General features: G+C 36.1%; 1 protein-coding gene across 1 annotated transcript; it reads left to right on the top strand.

Annotated features, from left to right (window-relative positions):
• The first annotated feature begins 960 nt into the window (after window positions 1-960).
• LOC112046028 (luciferin 4-monooxygenase) lies at window positions 961-25,769 on the top strand. Its single transcript, XM_024082473.2, has 19 exons — window positions 961-1,121; window positions 3,164-3,371; window positions 3,790-3,979; window positions 4,581-4,721; window positions 5,775-5,934; window positions 6,274-6,408; window positions 7,363-7,494; window positions 7,830-7,910; window positions 8,218-8,364; window positions 8,916-9,081; window positions 9,786-9,898; window positions 12,654-12,833; window positions 16,573-16,776; window positions 17,236-17,376; window positions 17,750-17,881; window positions 18,248-18,328; window positions 23,761-23,907; window positions 24,946-25,111; window positions 25,627-25,769. The coding sequence occupies exons 1-19, from the start codon at window positions 1,026-1,028 to the stop codon at window positions 25,752-25,754; spliced, it is 2,748 nt and encodes a 915-aa protein (XP_023938241.2). The 5' UTR covers window positions 961-1,025; the 3' UTR covers window positions 25,755-25,769.
• The last annotated feature ends 401 nt before the right edge of the window (window positions 25,770-26,170 follow it).

The following is a 26,170-nucleotide window of genomic DNA, read 5'->3' as shown; positions in this document are numbered from 1 at the left end:
AAACTACCCTCCATATTAAAAACGGTTGGGCGTATAAAATATAATTAGTAACTTGTAATAACTAAAAAAACTTTGTAAGAAATTTTATGCTCTGTAAATGTTTTAATAAATGTTATCATTAATATAATGATTATCATTGTAGCTATTAGAATTCGAAATAATCGCGATTTATGTGATAGATTTTAGTGACATTTTACATTAAATAACTTGAGATTTTATGAGACTTTTGAGACAGCTTTTAGTACACCAAAATGACGTTGGCGACTTTTCTACTTATTCCCAAGGTTAAGTCCTTATTTGACTGGCGTATATCCAGCGTGCGACTGACATTAAACGTAACTAAATAAGTACGTACGTAAATTAAACGTAACTTTAACTAGGGTAACGCACTTGCACAAAATGGAAAATTCCTTATCTAATACAGGTTCACAACAAGTCAGCATAGTAGGCATAATTATTATTGCATCTATGAACTGTGCGCTATTATAAACCCCGCACAAATTTCCTTTTGGTAACTTGACGCACAACCAGGACTTCAGGAGAAAAAGAAAGTTGGTAAAGTTGGTAATTTGATAAAAAACTGTCGAAGATTTATTTTTATTCATTTATTTATTTTAAACAGGACACCAACAGGTTACAATAAAATCTTATAATAAAATATATAATAAGGATACAGGTTAATGAAAAAATCATTGCTGCAACCAACTATTTTTTATACTGCAACTCCTTTTATGTGGTAGTTTAAACAACTAAAATAACTTCTATTTTTTTAATTAGGTATCTCAATTGTAAGTTAGGCATAATTAAAGAAAAAATTTACAAATGGGTAATTAAAAATCTATTAATAGCTGCTGTTGTTTGTATGGACGTAAATTAATCACCCAGTAATTGCTTAGTACATTAATAAATTACCGAAATAATTTATGTTTAATTATTTCACTTTACAAACACCGATGAGTGTTCCTTGTGAGTTATCGTTGTAAATTCATTCGCAGTTCAGACGAGAATTGTGTTACATCTTCACAATGAGTGTTACCGAGCAAAGTGTCTTACCGCCTAACTACAACTTCGGGCAGTTAGCCTTCGAACGATTGGGACGGTATAAGGATCGCATTTTCCTGGTTTGTTTTTGCTATAATTATATACTTACTAGCGGAAGCCCGCGACTTCATCCGCGTGGAATTTAATTTTTCACAAATCCCTCGGGAACCATGGATTTATCCGAGATAAAAAGTAGCCTATGTGTTAATCCATGCTATAATATATCTCAATACCAAATTTCAGCTAATTCGGTTCAGTAGACGAGGCGTGAAAGAGTAACAAATATTCATATCATCAAAATAATCAGTTTTCGCAAATCACAGGAAATCATGGATTTTTTCGGGATAAAAAGTAGCCTATGTGTTAATCCAGAGTAAAATCTATTTCCATTCCAAATTTCAGCCAAATCGCTTCAGTAGTAGCGGTAAAGAGTATAAACTTCCAAATAAACATCCATACAAGCTTTCGCGTTTATAATATTAGTAGGATACAAGAAATTCTTCGAGAATAGCTCCCGCCACCTGTTGACTGTGAGCCTTCTTATGATGCCCATACTAAAGGACCAAGTCTCGGATCCGTAAGCCATCAACACGCACTGAGGAATTTGGGACATTTTTTGGGAATACCATTTCCAAAAACTGTTCCATATTCCTAAGCGACATGGGGACGGCACCAGAAATCGCAGTGTTAATCGACCCTCCTCTAGGTAGAGTGAAGACATCAAGCGGGTTGAAGGTAGTCGCTGGATGGAGACGGTTCATTACCATGTTGTTTGGACATTCTTAAGAGTGTGCAATATGTAATTTGGTGGTTACAAATGGTTCTGGATCTCAGATTCTGGAAAAGTTAGGAGCCTGATATTTGGGTAAATGATAATTCAAAGTGTTAGCTTCGTTATGACTATACAAAATACACAATTTGTAAAACTTTTCTCTATAGTTTATTTTTTTGAAAAATACATGTTTTGCTCACATTTTGCGTTCAATCTCAGAAAAAGCAAATTTATTTTCTTAAATTTTTGTTTTGTATAGAAAATTAGGTATATATCTTGAACATGGCCATTTTGTTTTTCGTTATGTTGTTTAATTTACTTGCAATTAGGTAAAAATGGTTTTGGCGCTCACGTCATAAAATTTGCGTGGCGCGTCAATCGCTCCGTGCTTTTCACTCACGTGAAAGTCATAATTCGGCGTCTCGTTTGCGCTTCGAATTTTATCCATATCGTACCGACGCGCTGTTCAAGGCTGATAATCGCTTAGATACTTTGTTTTTTTTAATTATGTAGACTACCGTTTGTCTGATATCACTCCTGATGGTAAACGTGATGTGCACAGTGAAACACGCTTGCTTAGAAGGTAACTTTACTCTTGATTTTAAGATACCTACGTTGTAGATGGTAGGGAATCCACCACCAGTTGGAAGTGGAATAATTTCGCATAAAGCAAATACAGCTATGAAGAACAAAAACGAATCGTATTAGGGGAGTAATGATGCAGAGTGATACGAAGCCTTGCAACTTTGTAGTAAAAGAGTGAAAGAGGAATTAAATCGCAAAAATTCTGTGCAAAGTCTCTGAAATAAATATTGTAGATAGCAGTCTGTCAGGCAAATTACGAAAAATTTTCATTTAACATTAGATACCACTTTGTTAACAATGCTAAAATCAATCTGTTCCAATTTCAAATTTTCATCAAACAAACATGGTTTTACATATGTATACTCGTACCCACCTATGATGATTCTTTATACGAATAAAACCTCCTATGTTATATAATGTCATTATTTTAGTATTTTAAATCTATGCTCGTAACAGACAAAAATTAAAAAACAAAATTACTTTAGCCCCTAGAGGCTGAAATGCTTGTTAAGTCCCGCTGTGGAGTGGTAATTACAGTGTCTTACATTATTAACTGCATTATTGCAGAAAATTTGCCCTCTAGACTAGTGATAAAGATTTCACTTACAAGTACTTATTGTCTTCTAATCGGATGACGGCTCTAGTTAATTTGTGATATTATTTTTCCATTTAAATGATGATTTATTAAAAAAAATCAATTGATTATTATTTGCTACTTGCCTTATATTTATAGAACTTGATTAAATGTTTTTTTTTTTAATTCAGATCGATGCAGCGACAGGTGAAGAAGAGAGCTACGGATCAGTATTGAATCGCTCCATCAGATTAGCGCAAGCGCTGAGAGCGTTTGGTCTGAGCCCGGGAGATGTCGTCGCTATAAGCGGGCCCAACCGTATAGATGTTTGCATATCGTTTTTTGCATCTCTTTTCAACGGTTTACAGATTATTGGCGTTGATCCCTATTCTAAATATGGTACGTAAACTATAGTTATATTATAATTGAGGATTTCATGTTTTACCTAATGTAATTTTTTTACCAACTTCCGAAAAGGAAGGTTCCGTGTTCGGCTGTCTATGTTATTTGAGTTATCTAAACGTTCTAAAGCTTAGCGCCTTAATAAACCAGTTTCACCGTTGCGAAGGTATTGATAGTTTCAGCCACCATAGACATAAATTCGGAAAGCGCAAGTCATTTATGGCAGATGCTAGAGTTTTCTCAAAAAGGGGCTATCCTGTAAAAAGAGATCACTGAGCTGGTCATGGCTAGCTGGAGTATAGTGGAATAAAAAGTGTTATTTTTAGACTGCTCAAAAATTGTTAAAATATAATGAATCACTCATTTTTCGAGATTTTTGTTAGTGCTTTTTGTTTACGTGTGTCTTTGGTTTTAGATGAAGTGCGTGGTATTTTTGACTTAACAAAACCAAAACTAGCATTTTGCCAAAATGAATCTTACGACACTTATGCGAGGGCAGCTGTGAGTCTTAATTTGGATGTTAAAATAGTGACGTTCGATGAAGGAGATCATAAAATGTCGAAATTTTCACAAAAATATGAGTCGTTGGAACAGGAAGATTTCAAGTAAGTGCCCACTGAGTAGGCAGGCTGTGTTAATTTAGCTAGCTAGAACATGCACTGACACAATATGCTATCTAAACTGCTCTTCAATTACATTTTTTACTGGGGTAGATATGTAGGTTTGAATATATTGATTTTATGTCTCATTCGGGTAAATAAGGTCATTATTAACTAAATAAAAAATAAATAAGATTACAAAATTTCAAAATCTACTAAAAATCTTTTATCGTAGTTAGATGAAAATATATACATTTTTATTTCCTTCCCTTTTCTTACATTAAACATGACATTTCTCAAAATATTATGAACCTTATACATAAACGCACAAATAACAAAGATATTTGTAATTTTGTTTGAACGCCAATACCTATCTGACGATCATTGTGATCAACGACGTCATTTATTCGTGCCATTTTGTATGGGGCGTTTTTCAGGGATCCGTGGCAGTGCCGCAATTATGACCCTTTAGATCACTGTAGCTCTTTACTTTACTACAAAATTGCTTTACTATTAGCATACTCCTAAATTATGTAAAATCTGTCATCATCCCTATTGATATATAATACTATTTGTGTATCTTGTTTTTCTTTTTTGTGTATTACAGAGTGGCAGAGTATGACGTAGAGAAAATATACCCCTTTCTTATAAGTACTAGCGGCAGTTCGGGAAAATTGAAGATTGCAGCCTTTAAAAATAAATCCATGCTTCTAAAGGACTGGTTGATAAATAAATACCAAGATAAATCGTAAGAATATTTTATTATAAGCTTTTTTATATTCATATATTTATACACAATTATGTTCATTTTTGTTATCGCCGCATTGGCTGCTTTTAAATTTACATGTTGTTAATAAATTACTATTTATTAAAGCTAATAGTAATCTATGACAGATATGACGTCGCCCGATCTCGTGTTGGCTTCAGTGTGCTCGTGGCGTTCGAGCCGTCCACATCTCTTGTTTTATAATTATTTATGGGTTACTTGGGATAGGCGGGGAGAGTGACTTGAGTGGAAATCTGTCAAAGGCGCCTTTAACCCTACACACATCGTTCATAAGTGCGTGACTCCACTCAAGGTCATCTATTATTCTCTGCCATTCTAGGGTCATATTTTGGTTACAGTTTGATTTGTTAATTAAGTTGTTAATTAAGTCCTGACAAGTGTCGTGAATTGTTGTTCGACATTAGTTTTCTTATATTTGTAATCACTTTTGAGTCTTCGTATTTTGCGTAATAATGCAATATCATGACATTGGCCTGATTTGATGATGAATCTGAATGATAGCCACAGGAAGTCCGTAATTAAACAACACAATAACATCGTGTCTGAGCTCATTTGATTCGTCTTGACTACTACCTTGGTCCTAAATGGTAAGCAAGGTTTGGTGATGAAGCTGAAAGGTGGCCATAGGATTTTAAAAAATATTTTTTTTAGGGTTCCGAATGTAGGTAGGTAGGTACCTACAAAAATGGATTTATGTTTTATTATTTCATAAATAAATATATGGTCTTAGGTCAATAGTCCACCACGCTGGCCCAATGCGGATTGGCAGACTACACAAACGCAGAGAATTAAGAAAATTATCTGGTATGCAGGTTTCCTTACGATGTTTTTCCTTCACCGTTTGAGACACGTGATATTTAATTTCTTAAAATGCACACAACTGAAAAGTTGGAAGTGCATGCCCCGGACCGGATTAGAACCCACACCCAGAAACGGAGGCAGAGGTCATATCCACTGGGCTATCGCTGCTTTTTTATTATTATTATTAAGTTAAAATTCGACTGTGTGTTACAGAATGACAAAGACATTGCTCTTGTCACCAGTTCATTGGATAGCATTCTATTTTTTTCCGACTGGCGTGGCGTTTTTAGGAGGAACATTGATACTGACATCCAAATTTAATAACTATAGCCTTAACATGGACCATCTTGTAGAAGTTATAAATAAATACAGAGTAAGTGATACAAAATTCTAACTTCGTGTATAATATAACAAATTTACAAATAACTTGTAAAAAGCACATAAATGTATGTTTTACAGTGAACGAATGCATATCTCATATAGTCTGGCAATTCGTTGATAACACTCTCATGATATGCGGGCGACAGGGGGAAAGACTCCGCGGATGTGACATCGTGCGTGCGGGGAAGTGACATGCATCAGTCGTGGGTTTTTCATTTATCGCTACACGCCTCCCTCCCGCGCGCAACATCGGGAGTGCTACGAACGAAGTTGCCAAGCTATAGTAGAATACTAATGATTTTAATAAAGATTACTTTTATTTTTATTGCAGCCGCAAATAGCACTATTCACCCCTTCGCTAATAACATATTTACTAGTTCGGAAGGAAGAAGTTGACATGACTTCCTTTCGAAGAATCATTGTTGGAGGGTGTAAGTTTCTTAAAGAAGTACGTCAAGAGTTTAAGGTAGGCCTATTTCTGTACTGATAAGATGGAAAAGGGATGCAAAGAAGTTTAATCTAACTTCACTAATATGTGACCCATAGTCAGACATACTAGCTACCGGCCACCTACCTCCTTTTATGAAGGCTGTTAGTCTGCCCATGCTCTTACTATGAAGGCTTTAAAATATAGCAGGTTTCAACGCTACATAACCTATAAAGACCAAGTATAAAACGTATTTTTTTCATAATATCACAGACTCTCGTTTTATTCTACAAAAACTGGGTGCATTGCTGTTGTGAAAAAAAAGGGGATGATGATGAAAATATAATTTTTGATAAAATGATTTCATCATCATAGACCTTTTGTGGGATCTTCTAAGCATCATGATCCTGTGCCGCTTGCATCCAGCGAATACCTGCGACTCGCTTAATGTCGTCAGGCCACCTGGTGGGGGGTTGACAAACACTGTGCTTTCTTGTGCGGGTCGCCATTCCAGCATTTTTTTTATTATTATTTACAAATACGCGCTTGACAACAATCTCACTTGATGGTAAGTGATGATGCAGTCTAAGATAGAAGCGGACTAACTTATTAGGAGGAGGATACAAATCCACACCCCTTTTCGACATCGTACCGGAACGCTAAATCGCTTGGCGGTACGTCTTTGTCGATAGGGTGGTCACTAGCCACGGCCAAACGCCGAAACCTCCCACCAGCCGGACCTGGACCAATTAAGAAAATCTCAATCGGCCCAGCCGGGGATCGAACCCAGGATTTTTACACTTCCTGAACATACAACTCTACATTTTAGGCAATATTTAGGTATTATTAAATTTGGTTAAGTAACTTTCGTTGTTTACTATGCGATTTTTATTCGCCTTGTGGCATACTTATCAGTATAAAATATTTGCATGTACCTTTGTGAGGACCATTCTTCCTCTTCATGTTGACCAGTTAAAATGATTTCTTTTCCAGAAACTTCTTGCCGAAGACTGTCTTGTTATGGATTTGTATGGCCAAACAGAAATGATTGGTCCATTTTTCGGTCCGCGCCCATTATTCTCCGCTGGCAGTGTTGGAGTACCATTAGATGGGTACACTGTAGAGGTAGGTATAGTTTACTCATGGAAAATAACAATTTAGAAATAGACATAGCTAGATTGAGTCTTAAGTTTTTTGGAATTCATCATATCAGCCGATGGACGTCCACTGCAGGACATAGGGCTTTTGTATGGACTTCGAACCATCACGATACTGATCGACCTGCATCCAGCGAATCCATGCGAGTCGCTAGAAATCTCTAACAGAGAACCCCTGATGAAGTGGATCATATATTCTAATAAATCAAAGGACTTTATGAATTCCCGATTGGTCTACATCACACTATTATTATAAAGGTGAAATTATAATATTCATAATAATTATTATTGTATGCCTTTCAGTTGGTCGATCCAGACACTGGTGTGGAGATAACTGAAGCAAACGTGACAGGTGAAATTTATGTGAAGGGGCCTGGCTTTTCGGTGAGTACCTAATAGGTATAAGCCCGGGAACAAATTTGCAAGTGATTATCAAGTTAATTCCATTTGTTTTTATAGGCTGTTTTTACTGTATTGTTTAATTAGTAGACAAGGGAGCGAAATAAAAAAAAAATATTTATCTAAATAATGCGGGTTCCTAAAATTCAGAAAATTATTTCCTCAACAGCAATTTGTATCTTCTATCCGTAAAAAAAATATCGACCTGCTTGTAAATTATAAATAATAAAGGCCCATTTTGGGACATGTCCTTTGTTTAAAAAATGCTCAATAATTAAATATGAAATTACAGGAATACTACAACGATCCAGAGGAAACTAAAAATTCATTCACAGAGGATGGTTTTTTCAAAACAGGAGATCTGTTATACCGCGATGAGCGCAATAACTACTTCTTTGTCGATCGTATCAAGACATTAATAAAGTACCGATGCACACACGTGAGTAGTTTACGAGTTAGTTTACTATGAGTAGTTTTAGATTATGCGCTTTACGGAATACGAAAAATGCAGTTGTTATTCATTTGATGTTATTTATATTCATCATCATCATCATCATTATCAACCAATATTCGGCTCACTGCTGAGCTCAAGTCTCCTCTCAGAATGAGATGGGTTAGGCCAATAGTACACCACGCTGGCCCAATGCGGATTGGCAGACTTCACACACGCAGAGAATTAAGAGAATCCTCTGGTATGCAGGTTTCCTTTCGCTGTTTTTCCTGCACCGATTGAGATGTATATTTAATTTCTTAAAATTTACTTAACTGAAAAGTTGAAAAGGAGGTAAATGTCTCGGGCCGAATTCGAACCTACGCTCTCGGAAACGAAATCAGAGAATGATGTAGGTAATTGAAGACATATACCTACAGAATTCTTTAAATATTATTGACTAAGATAATATCCTTGAGTTATATGTATACCTACTTACCTCATTCTTTAATTATTTTTGATTAATTATTCTTGAGATTTATAAGTACTTTATCTCACAGATATATCCCATAGAAATAGAAGAAGTAATACGCGAACACCCTGCAGTAGCCGAAGTGTGTGTAGTCGGCATAAATGCGCCTTTCGTTGGCGAAGTGCCAGCGGCTTGTGTCGTCAGACGCGAAGGCTATGACGTCACTGCACAGGAGATAAAGGATCTAGTAGCAAGTGAGATGATTATTCATTCGTTTATGTAGTTTTGTCAATCAAATTATTCATACCGCGATAAAATGACGAGATTTTTTAATGCCGAAATTTCGACCCAGTTGCATGGATCGTGGTCACGACGGCACTGAAATTGCGAGATGCGAAGTTGACAACAGCTGTTAGGGGCCGAAACGATCTACCCTCCTCGCGTTTTTGTCTGTTTAGGCAAACCACACTCACGACGTCGTTTTTGCTATTAGATTTTTCGCGGCGCCCCCTTGGTTTGCAAAATTCTACCACCGGGTTCCACTCGCTGGCTAGTTTGAAACCATCTTCCCGATTGAAATTATTGAAATTATTATTTTCGAATTTCAATGGCTTCTCGAACTACTCGGGGTATATAATTATATTATATACCCCGATAATTAAATCTAATAGCAAAAACGACGTCGTGAGTGTGGTTTGCCTAAAACGCGAGGTTGTTGAAGAAAAAAGAAAAAGAACTAGAAAGAGGGTAGATCGTTTCTTCCCCTAACAGCTGTTGTCAACTTCGTATCTCGCAATTTCAGTCCCGTCGTGACCACGATCCATGCAACTGGGTCGTAGGTCAACATTAAAAATCTCGTCATTTTATCGTGGTATGTACCCGTTTAAATAAATAATATTCATAATGAACAACCACGAAATAAGTTTAAAATCATTATTCATAACTTAATATTTTTCAGGTAAGCTATCGGAAAACAAGGAGCTCCGAGGAGGTGTACTATTTCTCGATACTCTACCCTATACGTCCACGGGAAAAATTCTTAGAAATAAACTAATGAATATGGCTATGCAGGCCAAGAGGGAATAATTAATAATATTTAAAAAGTTTTAAATTATAAAAAACTTCTTTAAATTAAAATAATTAAGACAATAAACTGCACAATATTATTTATTTGTTTCTTTTAAATGCGTCCTATTTACTAGTAGATAACATTTTTTTACTGTTACATAAAAAAAAAAAGAAATGAGTACTTATTTATTTTGGACCTGAAAACGTTATCACTACCTCTGCAGCTCGGTTTAACTTATATGAAGGTGATAGGTATTATCATATTTGATACTTTTAGTAATAATTTAATTAAATATTAATCATTAATAACCCATATTTGTTTCACTTTTTAGCATGACTCTCTTCTCAGAATGAGAAGAGTTGGGCTACAGTCCACCACTCTGAATGCGAATTGGCAGACTTTACACATAGATAATTAAGAAAATTCTCAGGTATGCAGGTTTCCTCACTGTGATTTCCTTCACCGTTTGACACAAGTGATATTTAATTACACAATAGATACACATAACTGAGAAGTTGGAGGTGTTTGCCCCGTACCGGTAAGACTATCGATATCGACGAGATATTGCAACTGGCACTCCACACTTTTCTAGAAAGCTACTTCTTCATGTATCAATGAATTACTTTGGATAGGTCATAATATAAGGATGTGACATAAGGCACACAATTTAAAATCTATTTACAAAGAAATATTTTTTACTCCGAAAATATTAATTTTAGAACACATGTTTCTTAGACATTTTTTTGAATTAATATAACCCTAGAGTTATGAGAACTACTCCTGAGCACCCTGTATACAAGTTATACCTTTATACACTACATAAAGTTACGACTTTATTAACGATAGCTTAGCGTTTATGGTTGTGTTATCGACAACGTAGATGGTTGAACCGAATGCGCGATATGCCATAAGTAATCAGTTATTTGTCTCACAATATCAGAACTTGTTTTAATGTATTGTCGACACAGTCACGGTTCAGTCGAGACTACAGTCGGATAGTTATTACCGTATCGCTAATATGGAGTATCCACCAAACTACAACTTCGGGCATTTAGCGTTCGAGCGAATGGGATGCTTTCCGAATCGTATTTTCCAGGTTTGTATATATTTTCACTAAATACTCGTTTAAATTAGAACTAAAGAAGATTAGAAAAGAAAATTAGAGATCCAGGGGTGTAGCTACCGCCGTATCAGCCGTATCAATAATATGGACAATAATACCCACGGACTACAGGGGGCCCTTACAAACGTAACAAAGCAAAAATTTGTAAAAAGTAATTTACAATATTACTTACTTTGGTTGGTGCTTCCCGGAAAAAAACATACAAAAAACTGCAGAATAACAAAAGTAAAAAAGCAATACTTTATGGTAGATCAAAAACTAGACATTTTTCGGGATTTACCGCTCGTCTATTTGAGCCCCAACTAATTTTGATTCAAGGCCCATCCAAGGCACGCTATGCCACTGAAGAGATCTTTATTTCTATAAACGACCCTGTAACTAAAAATAATTCGCCAAAGTTCCAAGAGTCTTCTGGAATTTTCCTATAAGTTTTTCGCCGCACTGAGTTTGTACGGATTAGAACAACTGTACCTGAGTTTAGGGTGAAAATTTTAGGGTGAAATTTTAGAGTGAAATTATAGGGTGAAAATTTAAGGTTTGGTTGGTGGTGAAAGGCCAGATAAAGAGAAATGGTTCAAAGAAGGATCTCCACCCATTGGATCGATTTAGTCAAAGCAACAGCACAATCATCCATGGTGGAGTGTTCCCATAATGCAGCCAATCGCCAAAAGCATTGACCACATGTTTTCTGTGGCATTGTCCCGTAAATAGTACGACGTATTCTATATTATTACAAGTGTAATAAAATGTAATATTTACAGGACATTCTGTATACGGACCGCACTGCCCATAGTGCACGACTATGAATTTTTATCAATAGAACAAACAACGTCATCCGCATTGAAACCCTAAAACCCCGACATTCTTCATTATACTTGTCATTAACTTTCCTCTTGAATCACTATCTATTGATGAAACGTATTAAAATCCGCTGCGTAGATTTAATTATATTTCGTTTACAAAAGGAGAAACCCGGTCTCCATAAAAACTCGGGCCCAAATTATAAGAATAGTACAGAGCTGAAAATTGGCCATAAATTGGGACAATTAAAGAGAACTAATAAGGCCAATTTGTCAAAGAAATCTATATTTGCCTAGTTAGTTAAATTACTTGTTACAACAATTCGTATCCCTTTGACATAAAAATCATTGCATCATCAGTGTCAAACTGACAGGCGACAGTTTTGATAAGGATTTGACACTAACTTGACCCATTTAGTCAAAATACGACAATGTATAATGTCAAATCCTTAGGAAAACTATCAGTTTATTATAATATAATGTCAAATATTTATATAGGAAAACTATCAGTTTGATAAACAGAACATTTGACAATGACAAAGTCATCAATGACTGACATTGATGACTTTGACATTGACAGCCCGCGTTGGCAAAGACAACTGACAATCAGTAAAATACGCATCAAAGAGAAGACATCAATCGCTACGATCGGTGTGACAAAAATGAAATTAGCTTATTTTCCCTGTTAGCGAATATTATATCGGCTAAGATTCTAATGGAGTAGGAATCTAGTAAAATATACAAGATTTTTAATAAATTTTTCATTTCTATATCGTTCTAGAAAGTGGGCCCAATTTCAGACATCTCCTTTTAATAACATTTTACTAAATTCAGATCGATGCAGCGACAGGTGAAGAAGAGAGCTACGGATCAGTATTGAATCGCTCCATCAGATTAGCGCAAGCGCTGAGAGCGTTTGGTCTGAGCCCGGGAGATGTCGTCGCTATAAGCGGGCCCAACCATATAGATATTTGCATACCGTTTTTTGCAGCACTGTTCAACGGTTTGCCGATTGTTGGCGTGGATCTCTTTTATAAGTATGGTAAGATTTATGCCTATCTTCATTGTTATTCGCCTATTTTAACAGTCCATTATTAGAGCCAGGCCTCATAGAGGAGAGGGGATCTTCTTCTTTTTTCCTGGGCCTTTTCCGCACTTTGCTACTAGGGTTGGTGCTGGTCCCCGCTGGAGTCACTCCAGCCAACCGAGCTCGCTCCAGAAGCTTAGCAGGCCGCCCAGGTCGCCGAACGCCTCTTGGAGTGTTGCTGGGGATCCAATGTGTGCTGCACGTTGTTTGGATACACCTCTGCATCTGAGCATAACATGTATCGGGGTTTCCTCTTCCTCCATGCATGCTCTGCACAGAGGACTGTCGGTTATACCTAGAACCGAAAGATGTTTATTTAGTGAACAGTGCCCTGTCATTAGTTCCGTTACTGTTTTAAGTTTGCTACGTTTAAGTTTAAATAGTTTTGTCGGTAGACGTGAGAGGGGATATAGAGGTTACACCCAAAACGTTGCTCCAATGATGTGACCAGGACCGACGACTAAGTTGGGAAGTTGGTGGTGTTACACCCCCCGGACTTCAAAGCAGGGGGGTGCAAACACCACCAAGTTCCCAACTCTGAGCTGATAATTTTAGACTGAACATTTCTCAGTAGCTTGACCCAGTATTCGAACCCAGGACCTCGTTATCTGAAACCACAAAAGCTAACCACTGGACCAACGAGGCGGATATACTTATCTTATTTTATACTAATATCATATATAACATGAATAGTAAATAACTATAAAACACGCTTGATACCCATATCATGGAGGTGAATTTAAAAACAGCCAGTCCACCATCTTGAGGAGGCTCCATATTGGATTTGTAACTTTTCTTAGCTGATGATTTTCTCATAGACGAGATACGCGGTAGCGTATCAGCCCAATTCGAGCGAGTGCCAGCCAGTATTTTATACTACGAAACATTTAGGTTATTTTGACTTATAAGATGTTATCTATTAAGATCATTTCTTTTGTCGGCGAAGTCGATAGCGTCATATTAATTCAATTTATTATTGAATTTGACTTCCAATTTCACATTAATGTTGTGGTATATAATTTAGTATCTCATCTTTCATATATTTATTTAGATGAAGTGCGTGCGCTTCTTGACCGAACGAAACCCAAAATAATATTTTGCCAAAATGAATTATACGATACTTTTGCGACGGCAGCAGCGAGTCTTAGTTTGGATATCAAACTAGTCACTTTCGATAAAGGAGATACTACAATGTCGAAATTCTTACGGATGTATGAGACATCAGAACCGAAAGAAAATTTCAAGTAAGTAACAGATTTAATATATTACGTTAGGTACTAACTATGATAGTATATTCATAGGTTGTGTGCATATATATGATTAGGTACCTAACAAGGTACCTGACAAGATATGTCGGTACCCATAAATGATAATTATGATATACCATTCTAAAATATCTAAATATTCTAAAAATGTGAAGCTCTTTCTCGAGTTTATAGCGTCTCACAGTCGTCGTGTTGGTTATTTTTAATTTCACCTATCTAAGAGTACCTACATGGGTTAACAAGACAATTCTAACGATATTCCAATCATATTAATCCGTTCAGCAGTTTGGAAGATAATATGAGGTAATAAAGAATCTATACCAATATTATAAATCTGAAGAGTTTGTTTGTTAGTTTTAACGCGCTAATTTCTGGCTGTTATTAGTGCATTTGCCTAAAAAAAAACGCACGCACTTCGCTATCTATGTAAAAATGACAAGCGTATCAAAATGTCATCATAAGGAAAACAAAGATGCAAATTCGTGTTCAGAAAGTGTGTTCAAAAAGTTTGTTTCCTCGCAAATGTGTTATATATAAACGTCGTAAGACATACGTGCGCTTTGACAATTACAGTCTCTGCTTCCTTACTATAGCTCTCGCCAAGGCTCGAGCTGCAATATCGCCTCGGCTGTAATTTTCAACTTACCGCACTTATAACTTATTGTACTATATTTATTTATTAATTACAGGATCGCAGAGTACGACATAGAGAAAATATGTCCTTTTCTTGTATGTACTAGCGGTACTACGGGAAAATTAAAAATTGCGGCTTTCAAAAATAAACCGATGCTCCTTAGAGACGTATCGCTAACTAAAGATGTGGACAAATCGTAAAATAATATTTTTTATATAATCACTTTAAGGAACAAACTATATTTTTTCTTAGTAATTTGAAAATCAACTTATATATAATATACTATATATAATAAAGAGGTAAAGTTTGTGAAATTTCTTATGTACTGAACCGATTTTGAAAATTCTCTATTACATATCCAAGTTAGTGAGTATCATAGGCTATATTTTATCTCCGTATACCCACGGGAACGGGAACTACGCGGGTAAACCTCAGGGCGTCTGCTATTCACCTAAAAACAGATCAACTTCAACAAAATTTATAGGACATGACAATGAATACGTCCTAAAAAGCGGCGTTCCCGGATAATAAAATTGTAAATGCAAAAAGCTGAGCTTTCAGGAAAAATAAAAATAGCTCTTTCTAATCCAAAGAAATTTTGAAAAATCTTGAATTAAACCATTTTTTAATATTATTTTGGTAGTACACATAAATTTTTACATAATATGTAACTTGAAAAATGAAGGACTTTCCATACAAACTTTCAACCTCTTTTTCACCCTCTTCTGATTTTATTTTCACAACATGCAGTATCTTTTAACCTCCTTTCTGTTATGGTGTCAAGTTCAAGTTTCATTTGAATTAATTTAGTAGTTTCAGCGCGATGTCCGGTCTACAAAAAGAGGCACAGGCAGAAACATAGCAAATATATTTTTTTTGTTTGTGTCGATTACGTAATGCCCTCTTCTGAAATTTTCAAAACAACTTCAATGTAGGTACAGAATTGTACCTGTTACAGTGTTATTATAAGTATAGATTACAGTTTTTAATGGAAACTTGTGAATACCGTGAGCAAGTAACAGGTCGCTTGGTCATTAAAACTCGAGTGTTTTAATGGCAAGTTATGCACGTTTCATACTATACTTTATTTAAAATCGTGCAATAAATATAAAAACAACATATATTTGTTCAAAAGAAAACAATTACCATATTGATTTAACTTAAGCATAATTAACACAAGGCATAGATAAAGGTAGCGATTCCCTTCGTGCCAGAATATCCTAGAATTCTAAATTCAAAAATTTTAGACGCGCAATCTTGTGTCATAGACATAGAGGATATAGAGCGAACTATGTGCGTAAAAAAAATTAAACATTGTAACTTTTTTATATACACAAAGTATATTCGCGCTTGAATTTTCGTACAACACTTTGTTTACAAAGTGCAGAGACCATTTCAATAATTATAACCGGCGGACTCGATCAAGCGAATTGATTCTTAAAAGTTTGTATGGAAAATAGAAAAGGGTTGTTTTTCCGGCAATTATTCTAATTTTTCTCACCTTTTAAACCTTCCCTACACCTCCACGAACATTTCAAGACCAAGTAAGACAGTCAATCAATCGATCAATCAATCAATCAATCAATCAATTTTTATTTCGCCAGAATATGGTACATTTACATAGGTCTTATATTATATTTTAACACATATCCTGCCATAGTTGGCGTGCAAAAGTTAACAGATCTTACAAATTAATTTACAAATTACAAAGGAGATCATTCATTTTGGTTGGATCAGTGATTTAATATGTAAATATGGAGTAATAAGACACGAGATAAGATAAAAATTAAAGGTGTGTTACGTTACAGAGTTATTACTAAGTCATTGGTATTGTCACCAAATCACTGGATGTCATTCTCGTTTGCCCCGACTTTAGTGGCGGCTAGAGGAGGCTTACTGTTGCTAACTTCCAAATATAACAATTATAATTTTAACGTAACCCACGTTACAGAATTAATTAAGAAATACAGAGTAAGTTGTAAAAAAATAATTTTAACTTTAATCATAGACTAAAGAATGATCCAGAATGAGTTTTGTTTACTTTACAAGCCGTACGGTGAAGCCGGTGAAACCCATAAACAATGCAAACTTCCAGTCACCTTGACAACCGCATGATGTTGTTTTGTATTTCAAGATTTAACACTAGCAACAATTACGTAAATTAATATATAGACTAATTATCGATATTTACCTATAAAAATACTCCATCTTATTTCTTTCGTTTTGTGAATAGTATTACAGTGTTAAAATATATAAAACTTGACGCCATTTTTCTTGAATAATATTGGAAATTGCTGGATGATTTGTGTCGTACTGACTCGAGAATTCATTTTTGAATTTGTATTTGGAATGACTGCATCACTGTCGTGTTCTGTACGTTCTATCTGCCTATTATTCTTTAATCTGTGACTTAAATAATTTTTATTGCAGCCGGTAACTGCACTATTCTGTCCGTCGCTAATACCATCTATAGTACTGGAAGCTCAGAAGAATGAAATTGATATGACTTCTTTACGGAGGGTCACTATCGCGGGGTCTAAACTGTTTGATGATGTATTTCAAGAGTTTAAGGTATTTGTAGACATTTTCTATTACGAAAATAATAAACGTAAACATTTTTCTGTTATTGTACTTTGACTAAAATGAGGCGGTCATCATTAACAAACCATATTCGAATAACTTTTGAGCACAAGTCTCCTCTTCAGCTTCGCGACTCGCTGAGCTATGTCAGTGACTCTGGTCTGCGGATCTCTTCATTTCTGATTCGATCACGCAGAGAAACTCCAAGCATAGCTCGCTCAATCGCCCGCTGAGTGACTTTGCTATTTCTATTACTTCTACAAAATTGCTTTTATCTTAATTTGTATACAATTTACGGTTAAAAAGCTGTCACTATTGTATTGGATATTTAGCTAGATGTTTAAAATAATTGGTTATTTTTCAGAAACTTCTTGGCGATAATTGTCACGTATTGGAACCGTATGGTCTAACAGAAATGATTGGTGCAGTTTTTGATCCCAGCTCTTTGCGCACCTCTCGCAGTTGTGGAGTACCAATAGATATATACACTGTAAAGGTACGGTTGCTCCGTTGATCCAGTAGTTAAGGTGTGTGGCTACGGAATCACGAGGTCCTGGGTTCGAGTCCTGGGTATACTAAGGTTTTTACTGTCTTTTTAGAAAATTTCAGTTGAAATTCTAAATCTGGAGTTGAGAAGTTGGTGGCACACTCCTGTGCCTCGGAGAGCATATAAAAACCTGGTGGACTGACGACATCGAACGAGTCGCAGGGATTCGCTGGATGCAGGTGGCTCAGGATCGCGATGTTTGGAAGTCCCTCTAAAAGGCCTATGTCCTGCAGTGGACGTCCATCGGCTGATATGATGATGATGAAATATTTAGAAAAAAAATATTATCTGAAACATTTACTCTATCTCTTTCAGTTGGTCGATCCAGACACTGGCGTGGAGATAAAGGAAGCAAACGTTACTGGTGAATTACTGGTGAAAGGGCCTTGTTTCTCGGTAAGTAACAGCTCATCCGTTAGTCCTTAACCTTAATCTATGTGGGTTAACATACTGTGTCCGAATCACGAGAAGAAGAAAGAAGAAGAAGAAATATACTTTATTGTACATTAAAAACAAAAATAAACAATAACTTATAATAACACTTAGAAACTAATGTACAAATGGCGGTCTTATCGCTAAAGAGCGATCTCTTCCAGACAACCACTGTGGAAGAGAAAAAAAAAAACGTAAGCACCGATTCGGGTATACGCACACAAAAAATAAAAAAAGTTAAGTAATTTAAATACATAAATATTAAGCAATAATACATAATAATAATACATAGACTATACTTAACTACATCATACATATATACAAAGAAATACATATATACATACATACATACATACATACATACATACATACATACATACATACATACATACATACATACACACATACATACATACATACATGAAAACCTGCAAAACATAAAAACAAGACGGCATCTAATGGAAGACAAAAGAAAAATAAATAAACAAAATAATTCAAAAATAATAATAAATAAACATACACATACAAGCGTAATTTGGATTAATAAGTTAAATTAAAAGATCAGGGAGGAAAAAAGTGCATGTTTACCAGCCGTTTGAAAGAGGTTAGAGATTGGGCACGCCGAGTGTCTAAGGGCAATGAATTCCAGAGCCGAGCAGCTTTAACAGAAAAGGATTTAGAATAGAAGGAAGTATTATGGGAAGGAATTTTTAAGATTAGGTTGTCTTCAGAGCGAAGGGAGCGACAGTGAGTATCACTTAGAAAGCTAAAACGCTCTTTTAAATAAATCGGAGTCGTAGGATTAAACAGGACATTATACAAAAAAGACAGAATGTGAGTATTCCTGCGAAGGCGGATCGAGGGCCACTTGAGTTTTTCGCGAAATTCGGAAACATGATCATATTTGCGAAGTCCAAATATGAATCTTATACAAACATTCTGAATGCGCTCAAGTTTATCCAGTAATTCTTCACTCAAATTTAGATAACAAGTGTCTGCGTAATCGAGAATTGGTAACAGGAGAGATTGTGCAAGCGCAATTTTAGTAGATAAAGGAAGGAAGTTTCGTAACCTACGAAGTGACCCCACGGATGCAAACACCTTCCCACTTACTCTGCTTACCTGAGGGGCCCAAGTGAAATACTTGTCAAAAGTAACTCCGAGATTTTTAACCGTGTCACTAAATGGCACACGCGTTCCATCAAAGATTACGTATGGAATATTATCCCAGTCAATACGTGCAACCAAACTGTGACTGCCTATAATAATAACTTGGGTTTTAGACGGATTGACTTTAAGGCCATAAGCCTTACTCCATTGCACTATACAATTTAAATCTTTATTTATGGCATCTATTGCATTGGGTAAATCAGCCAGTTTGGACTGAGCATATATTTGGAGATCATCTGCATACAGGTGATAGAGCGAGGTAAGTTGAAGAGTAATAGAACTTATAAAAAGAGAAAAAAGAAGAGGAGACAACACGCCACCTTGCGGTACGCCGGCAGAAATTGTGCACCAATCAGACACAGAGTCATTGACTCGCACACGCTGCCGACGTCCGAACAAGTAACTATGAAACCAGTCAATCACATTAGGAGATATGTTGAGAGAAGCTAGTTTGGCTAGTAGAAGTTCGAAATCGACATTATTAAATGCATTGCTGAAATCTAGTAAGGCCAACACTGTGACACACTGATTGTCCATATTAAAACGAATATCTTCGGTAATTTTTACTAATGCAGTAGTCGTACTATGACCAGTGCGGAAACCAGATTGAAAAGGATTTAAAAGATTCTGTCGGGTTAGGAAAAGGCTTAATTGACGATGGACTAAACGCTCAAAAACTTTCGAAAGGAATGGGAGGATGGAAATAGGCCTATAGTCAGAAAAGCAGGAAGGATTTAATTTTTTGGGTAGTGGAATGACTTGAGCATCCTTCCAAGAGGAAGGAAAACTCCCGGAAGACATGGAGAAATTGAATAAGGATTTAATTATTGGAGCTAGTAGGTTAATGAGAGGAATAATCATCTTCCGACTAATGCAGTCAGTACCAATAGCATCAGAGTTGACCTCACGAATACTTCTCTCAACATCACTATCAGTGACTTGACAGAAAATAAAAGCAGGATCATCAGAAGTGGGTAAAGCTAGTAAATTATTTTTAGTAGTAAGTTTAGTGGCGTCATCAATGACGCAAGTAGAGGAAAAGTGGCTATTAAGCTGATTTAAATTTATGTTGAAGGAGCTATTATTTTGACGCGCTTTCCCAACTCCTAGAGACTTAAGAAATGTCCACACTCGACCTGAATCTTCTTCTTCGAGTATGGATTTGTGGATATGGCGTCGTTGCATGTCTCTACACAACCTGTTGCAGCGATTCCGAATAATATGATATTTTTCCTTATTGGCATCACAATTGTTGGATCTATACTTGGCTTTAGCCGAGTTTTTTTTACCCTGTAAAATTTTAATTTCCTCAGTAAGCCAGGGAGCAGGGAGCAGGTTCTTGGTTCGACTCCTGGGTTGGCCTGTAAAGTACTTACTGAGCTTCTCTTTCTTATAAGAAATTTTAAGTAAAACTTCTCAGACCGGAGCTGGAAATAGTCGGTCCCAGTTATTCTCATTAACATTTCATAACGATCGTTAAAAGTTGAAACTTATATGGTGATAATGGCAAGCGCCAACCCGTATTGAAACAGCGATCGTGGGTCCTTTTCAAATCTCTTCTCGTATAAGGAGAAGGTCTGATAATGATGAACTTGACAAGGACCATGATATGTATATTGTCTAAGCATTGTTTTGAGATCCGAGATCTGGTCGCTAACTGTGGCCCTCATAAAAAGGCTTATAGTCAATCAGCAGGCTATGGAGCGAGCTATGCTTGGGGTTTCTCTGCGTGATCGAATCAGAAATAACGTTGGGGTTGCGGGAGATGATATATGATGAATAAATAAGTTTCTGGTTAAAAATTGGTTTAAGTATGTTTCTTAAAGAAAAAACATTTTTTTATCAAAAAAATTTGCTTGCTCACCGGTGTACCAAATAGTCTTGTTAACTTAAGCCATTTAGTCAAAACTTTTTCTCCGTCTCTTAAAAACATGGTTGAGGTTTCATTTCATTTGGCTAGTTTTTGAAAAAATTGGAGGGCCCCTCGCAAAAATTGCAAAATTTATAGGCAATTATACTAAAAATAAAAAAATGAGGTTTGGTTTTTTACCTATATGTCAAAAATTATTTAAGATAATAGGTATTTCCAATCTGACAAAAGATTTAATAAAAAAAATTCAACCGACTTCCAACTCAAAAAATAACTTTAACTAAAAAGCAAAAAATAACATCCTACCTATGTGCTACCTTCTGATCAGTTTGAAGGCTGTGCCAAGCCAGTGATATTTTAATTAAATACGTTTAAACTACAAAATTTCTGTGGTTATTCCAGAAACAGCTTTAATTAAAACACGACACTGGCTTGGCACCGCCTTCAAACTGATCAGAAGGTAGCACATAGGTAGGATGTTATTTTTTGCTTTTTAGTTAAAGTTATTTTTTGAGTTGGAAGTCGGTTGAATTTTTTTTATTAAAATTTTTATTTTTTTATTTTTAGTGTTAGCATACCCAATGCGTGTGTACAGTCACAACCTATCTAAGTGGAAAGTTCTTATCAATACAAAATTATCAAGTCCAAACACAAGGTAGCTACTGTGAGCCGTCGAGGAGTTCTCTTCACTGTGCTTCGTCTTCATCACCAGATCCTTAATACAGTCGCAATCCATCTAGGTGGAAAGTTCTCATCAATACAAATTTATCAAGTCCAAACACAAGATAGCTACTGTGAACCGTCGAGGAGTTCTTTTCACTGTCCCTCGTCTTCATCATCAGACCCTTAATACAGTCACAATCCATCTAGGTGGAAAGTTCTCATCAATACAAATTTATCAAGTCCAAACACAAGGTAGCTACTGTGAACCGTCGAGGAGTTCTCTTCACTGTCCCTCGTCTTCATCACCAGACCCTTAATACAGTCACAACCCATATAGGTGGAAAGTACTCATCAATACAAATTAATCAAGCCCAAACAAAAGGTGACTGCTGTAAATCCTTGACGAGTTCCATCGTCTGTGTTTCGGCTCCATCATCAGACCAACTCCAAACCTTCATAAAATTGTAGTGGTTTAAAATACCTTATGGAAACACTAACAAACGTACTAGCCGTCTCTACAACTTTCGAAAGTTCCCCTCAATTCCTCCAGGATGCCATCATCAGATCCTGACATGAAAAAAATGGGACCACCCTGGAAGTAAACCCTACAAAATAAAAAAAGAATTTTCAAAATCGGTCCATAATTGACGAAATTATCGCTGGACATACATAAAAAAAAAAAAAAAAAAAAAAAAAAAAAAAAACATACATACAGCCGAACGTAGAACCTCCTCCTTTTTGGAAGTCGGTTAAAAAGAAAAGGAATATTCCTAATAATGTCTTAATAGTATTTGTAACTATAGGACCAGTAAGTATTTATACTTTTTACCCAGGGTTGAAAATACGTCCGAAAACAGGTAATCGGGCTTGCCCGCCCAGGGCCAGCCAAGCCCTGGAAATATTTTAAAATAGTTTTCGAGATATAGGTAAAAAAACCAAACCCTTTTTTATTTTTAGTAAATAAATTTTGCAATTTCCGGAAGCGGCCCTTAATTTTTTTCAAAAACTACCTACATGCGATTCCGAATCGAATGACATCATCCATATTTTTAGGAGACGGAGAAAAAGTTTTGACTAAAAGCGGCAAAGTAACATTTGAAGCTGTATTATTTTTTTTCTGTTACAAGGATAACAAACAGGAAAAAGAACAAACAAACCACTAATAAGTCTTCCAAAAATTTCTTAAAACTCAGGCTGTATGGTCAACGGTCTTTGCTTGTTCCACTAATGGAGGAATGGCGAACTAAAGACGAATTATAAATATCGTAAAACGTTGTAGCTAACTATTTTTGGTTAAGTAATGATTTTATTATTAAAGTGGGTTTTTTTTTATGTAAGAAAATTGCCGGGTGGTTAGAGTAGGCCAGGGCCGGGGATGAGCAATCACTTTGGACTCTTTTAATTTACTTCTTTTATTTGTTATTTATACTGATATAATAAAGCTGAAGAGTTTGTTTGTTTGTTTTGTTTGATTGAAAAACAAAAATAATCTCAAGAAAATACTGGTCCGATTTGAAAAATTCTTTCAGTGTTAGATAGCCCATTTATCGAGGAAGGCTATAGGCTATAATTATCCCTGTATTCATACGGAAACGGGAATCACGCGGGTGAAACCGCGCGGCGTCAGCTAGTATTATATAAATTCATTTTTAATTCATTAAAATTCTGTTTATTATTATATTATATATTATAGGAGTATTACAATGATCCCGAGGAAACTGCAAAAGCATTCACAGAAGATGGCTTTTTCAAGTCAGGGGATCTGTTATACCGCGACGAGGACTATAATTACTTCTTTGTTGATCGTCTCAAGACTTTGATAAAGTATCGAGGCACACATGTGAGTAAGAAACTCTTCAGTCAACATTCTCAGTTCGGAACAAAAAAAATTCTGCCTTCGGGCCCCATCAGGCGATGTTTTTACGCTCGCCCAAACCCCCTGGTGACGCCGCTGAGGTCCATTAAGGGGCCTACGGCTCACAATCAGAAAAGAACGTGAATTGTACCGTAATAAGTAGCGTTTAGTGAGGGTGGCCGAGCTGTGAGGGTCTGGTGATATTAAGCGCACGCCGGAAGGTCGAATTCAGTATACAGGTGGATGGACCGATCCGCCCATGATCTGTCAGCACGAAGCAATGCTAGGCGGTTTCGTGCTGACCGAGGATTGGGGGAGGTTATTTTTAGTCCGTGCAAGTTGGATATGTCCTGCCTGATGCCAGAAATCCGTAGGGATTTATCCTCCCGTCGAAAAAGAAACAGTAGATCCGTCTACGATCGGTCAGCACGAAGTAATGCTAGGCGGTTTCGTGCTGACCGAGGAATTGGGGGAGTTTATTTTTAGTCCGTGCAAGTTGGACATATACTGCCTGATGCCAGAAGTCCGTAGGGATTTTATCCTCCCGGTCAAAAATAAAAAATACTGGTGGATGGACCAATCCGTCTACGATCGGTCAGCACGAAGTAATGCCAGGTGGTTCCGTGCTGACTGAGGAGTTGGGGGAGGTTATTTTTAGTCCATGTATGTCGGACATGTCCTGCCTGATGGCAGAAGTCCGTAGGAATTTATCCTCCAGGTGAAAAAAAACAGAAGAAAGTAGATCCGTCAACATCTTTCGTAGACAGATTACTATGAGTTAGGCTGGGAAAATCTCTCTTTGTCTCGTGTAGTGATTTAATAACTAACTATTTTATTTTGGTTACATTTTGATTCATTAATTTAACTGTCCTGATAAGTGTTGCGACTTAAAACCATTGTTCAACTTTGGTGTCCATATTTTTAAATCCTCATCCTGAATCTCCTGAGAATATATTAATAAGTATTCAACTAAATCCTATTTCTACTAGATAAACTTAAGTAAACTGAATTGTTATTTCGCAGATATATCCCCTGCAAGTGGAAGAAGTAATACGCGAACACCCTGGAGTAGCGGATGTTTGTGTTGTCGGCATAGATGATCCTGTTGAATTACAAAAATCAGCGGCTTGTGTCGTGAGACACAAAGGCTCTGACGTCACCGCACAGGAGATAAAGGATTTAGTAGCAAGTGAGATAGTTGTTTTGAGATTGTAGTCAAGGTGTAACTTGACAAGGAAAATATTATGCTTGAGTTCTTAAAATTATTAGGAATATTATTTATTTTCTGTCCTCTCAGGAATATTATGTTTTTGACGTGACAACGTCTTATAATTCGATGAAGTCGGCTGCACAATCGAAAAAAGATGACGTCATACGTCGTTTCCTCGTTCTAGGGTTGCCAACTTTTTTTACTAGAAATAAAGTATATTCTGGTCTATAAAGATTGTTAAACAGTATTTTAGAAAAACGAACATTTTCTTTGGAAAAATGCAACCATTCCATCAGTATTTTATTATGACGTTGTCATGTTCAACTATCGTCAGTAAACCGACTTTACAGACTACCGATTTTTTTTTCTATACCGCTAACAATGAGCATACAATGATTAGGATTGGTTAAACGTAATTATAAATAAAACCTATAGGCCAAATACTAAATCGGTTAAATGTTTTTTTTTTTTGTTATTTTTCATTTATTTTTCAGGTAAACTATCCGAAAACAAGAAACTGTGGGGAGGTGTACTATTTTTTGACAAACTGCCCTACACGTCTACAGGAAAAGTACTTAGAGGCAAAGTTAAAGAAATGGCGATGACTGCTGAGAGAGAATAAATTTATTTTTAGCACCAAATTTCATATTTATAAAATGAAACAAATATTTAAATTTTACAATATGATTTATTCGTTTCCCTTAAAATGCGCACAGTTTTATTTAAATTAACCAATATCACAATGTCTATGGATTTAACAATAAGTAATAGGTAGCGAATTATACTCCAGTCCAGTGCAAAAATCCAGTTTTTACCACATATATTATGTGCATCAGTTTCTATATAATTTTTATCATATGAATAATATGGTTTCATCGGTTAATAACAAAATACCCATTACAGAAGATATTACTTCTTCTCTGTCTGTCTGTAGCAAAATGCTGAGTTGGGGCCTTTTTCTTGGTTATGTCACATATTGCTGGGCATTCTTCTTTTGTTGCTCCACTGTTTGCGTGGACAATTAAGATATTATGTAAT

The sequence above is a fragment of the Bicyclus anynana genome, chromosome 8 (assembly GCF_947172395.1).
Source record: "Bicyclus anynana chromosome 8, ilBicAnyn1.1, whole genome shotgun sequence".
NCBI classification, from domain to species: Eukaryota; Metazoa; Arthropoda; class Insecta; order Lepidoptera; family Nymphalidae; genus Bicyclus; species Bicyclus anynana.
Note: the sequence above shows the minus strand (reverse complement) of the source record. Positions and strands in the feature narration are given on the sequence as shown.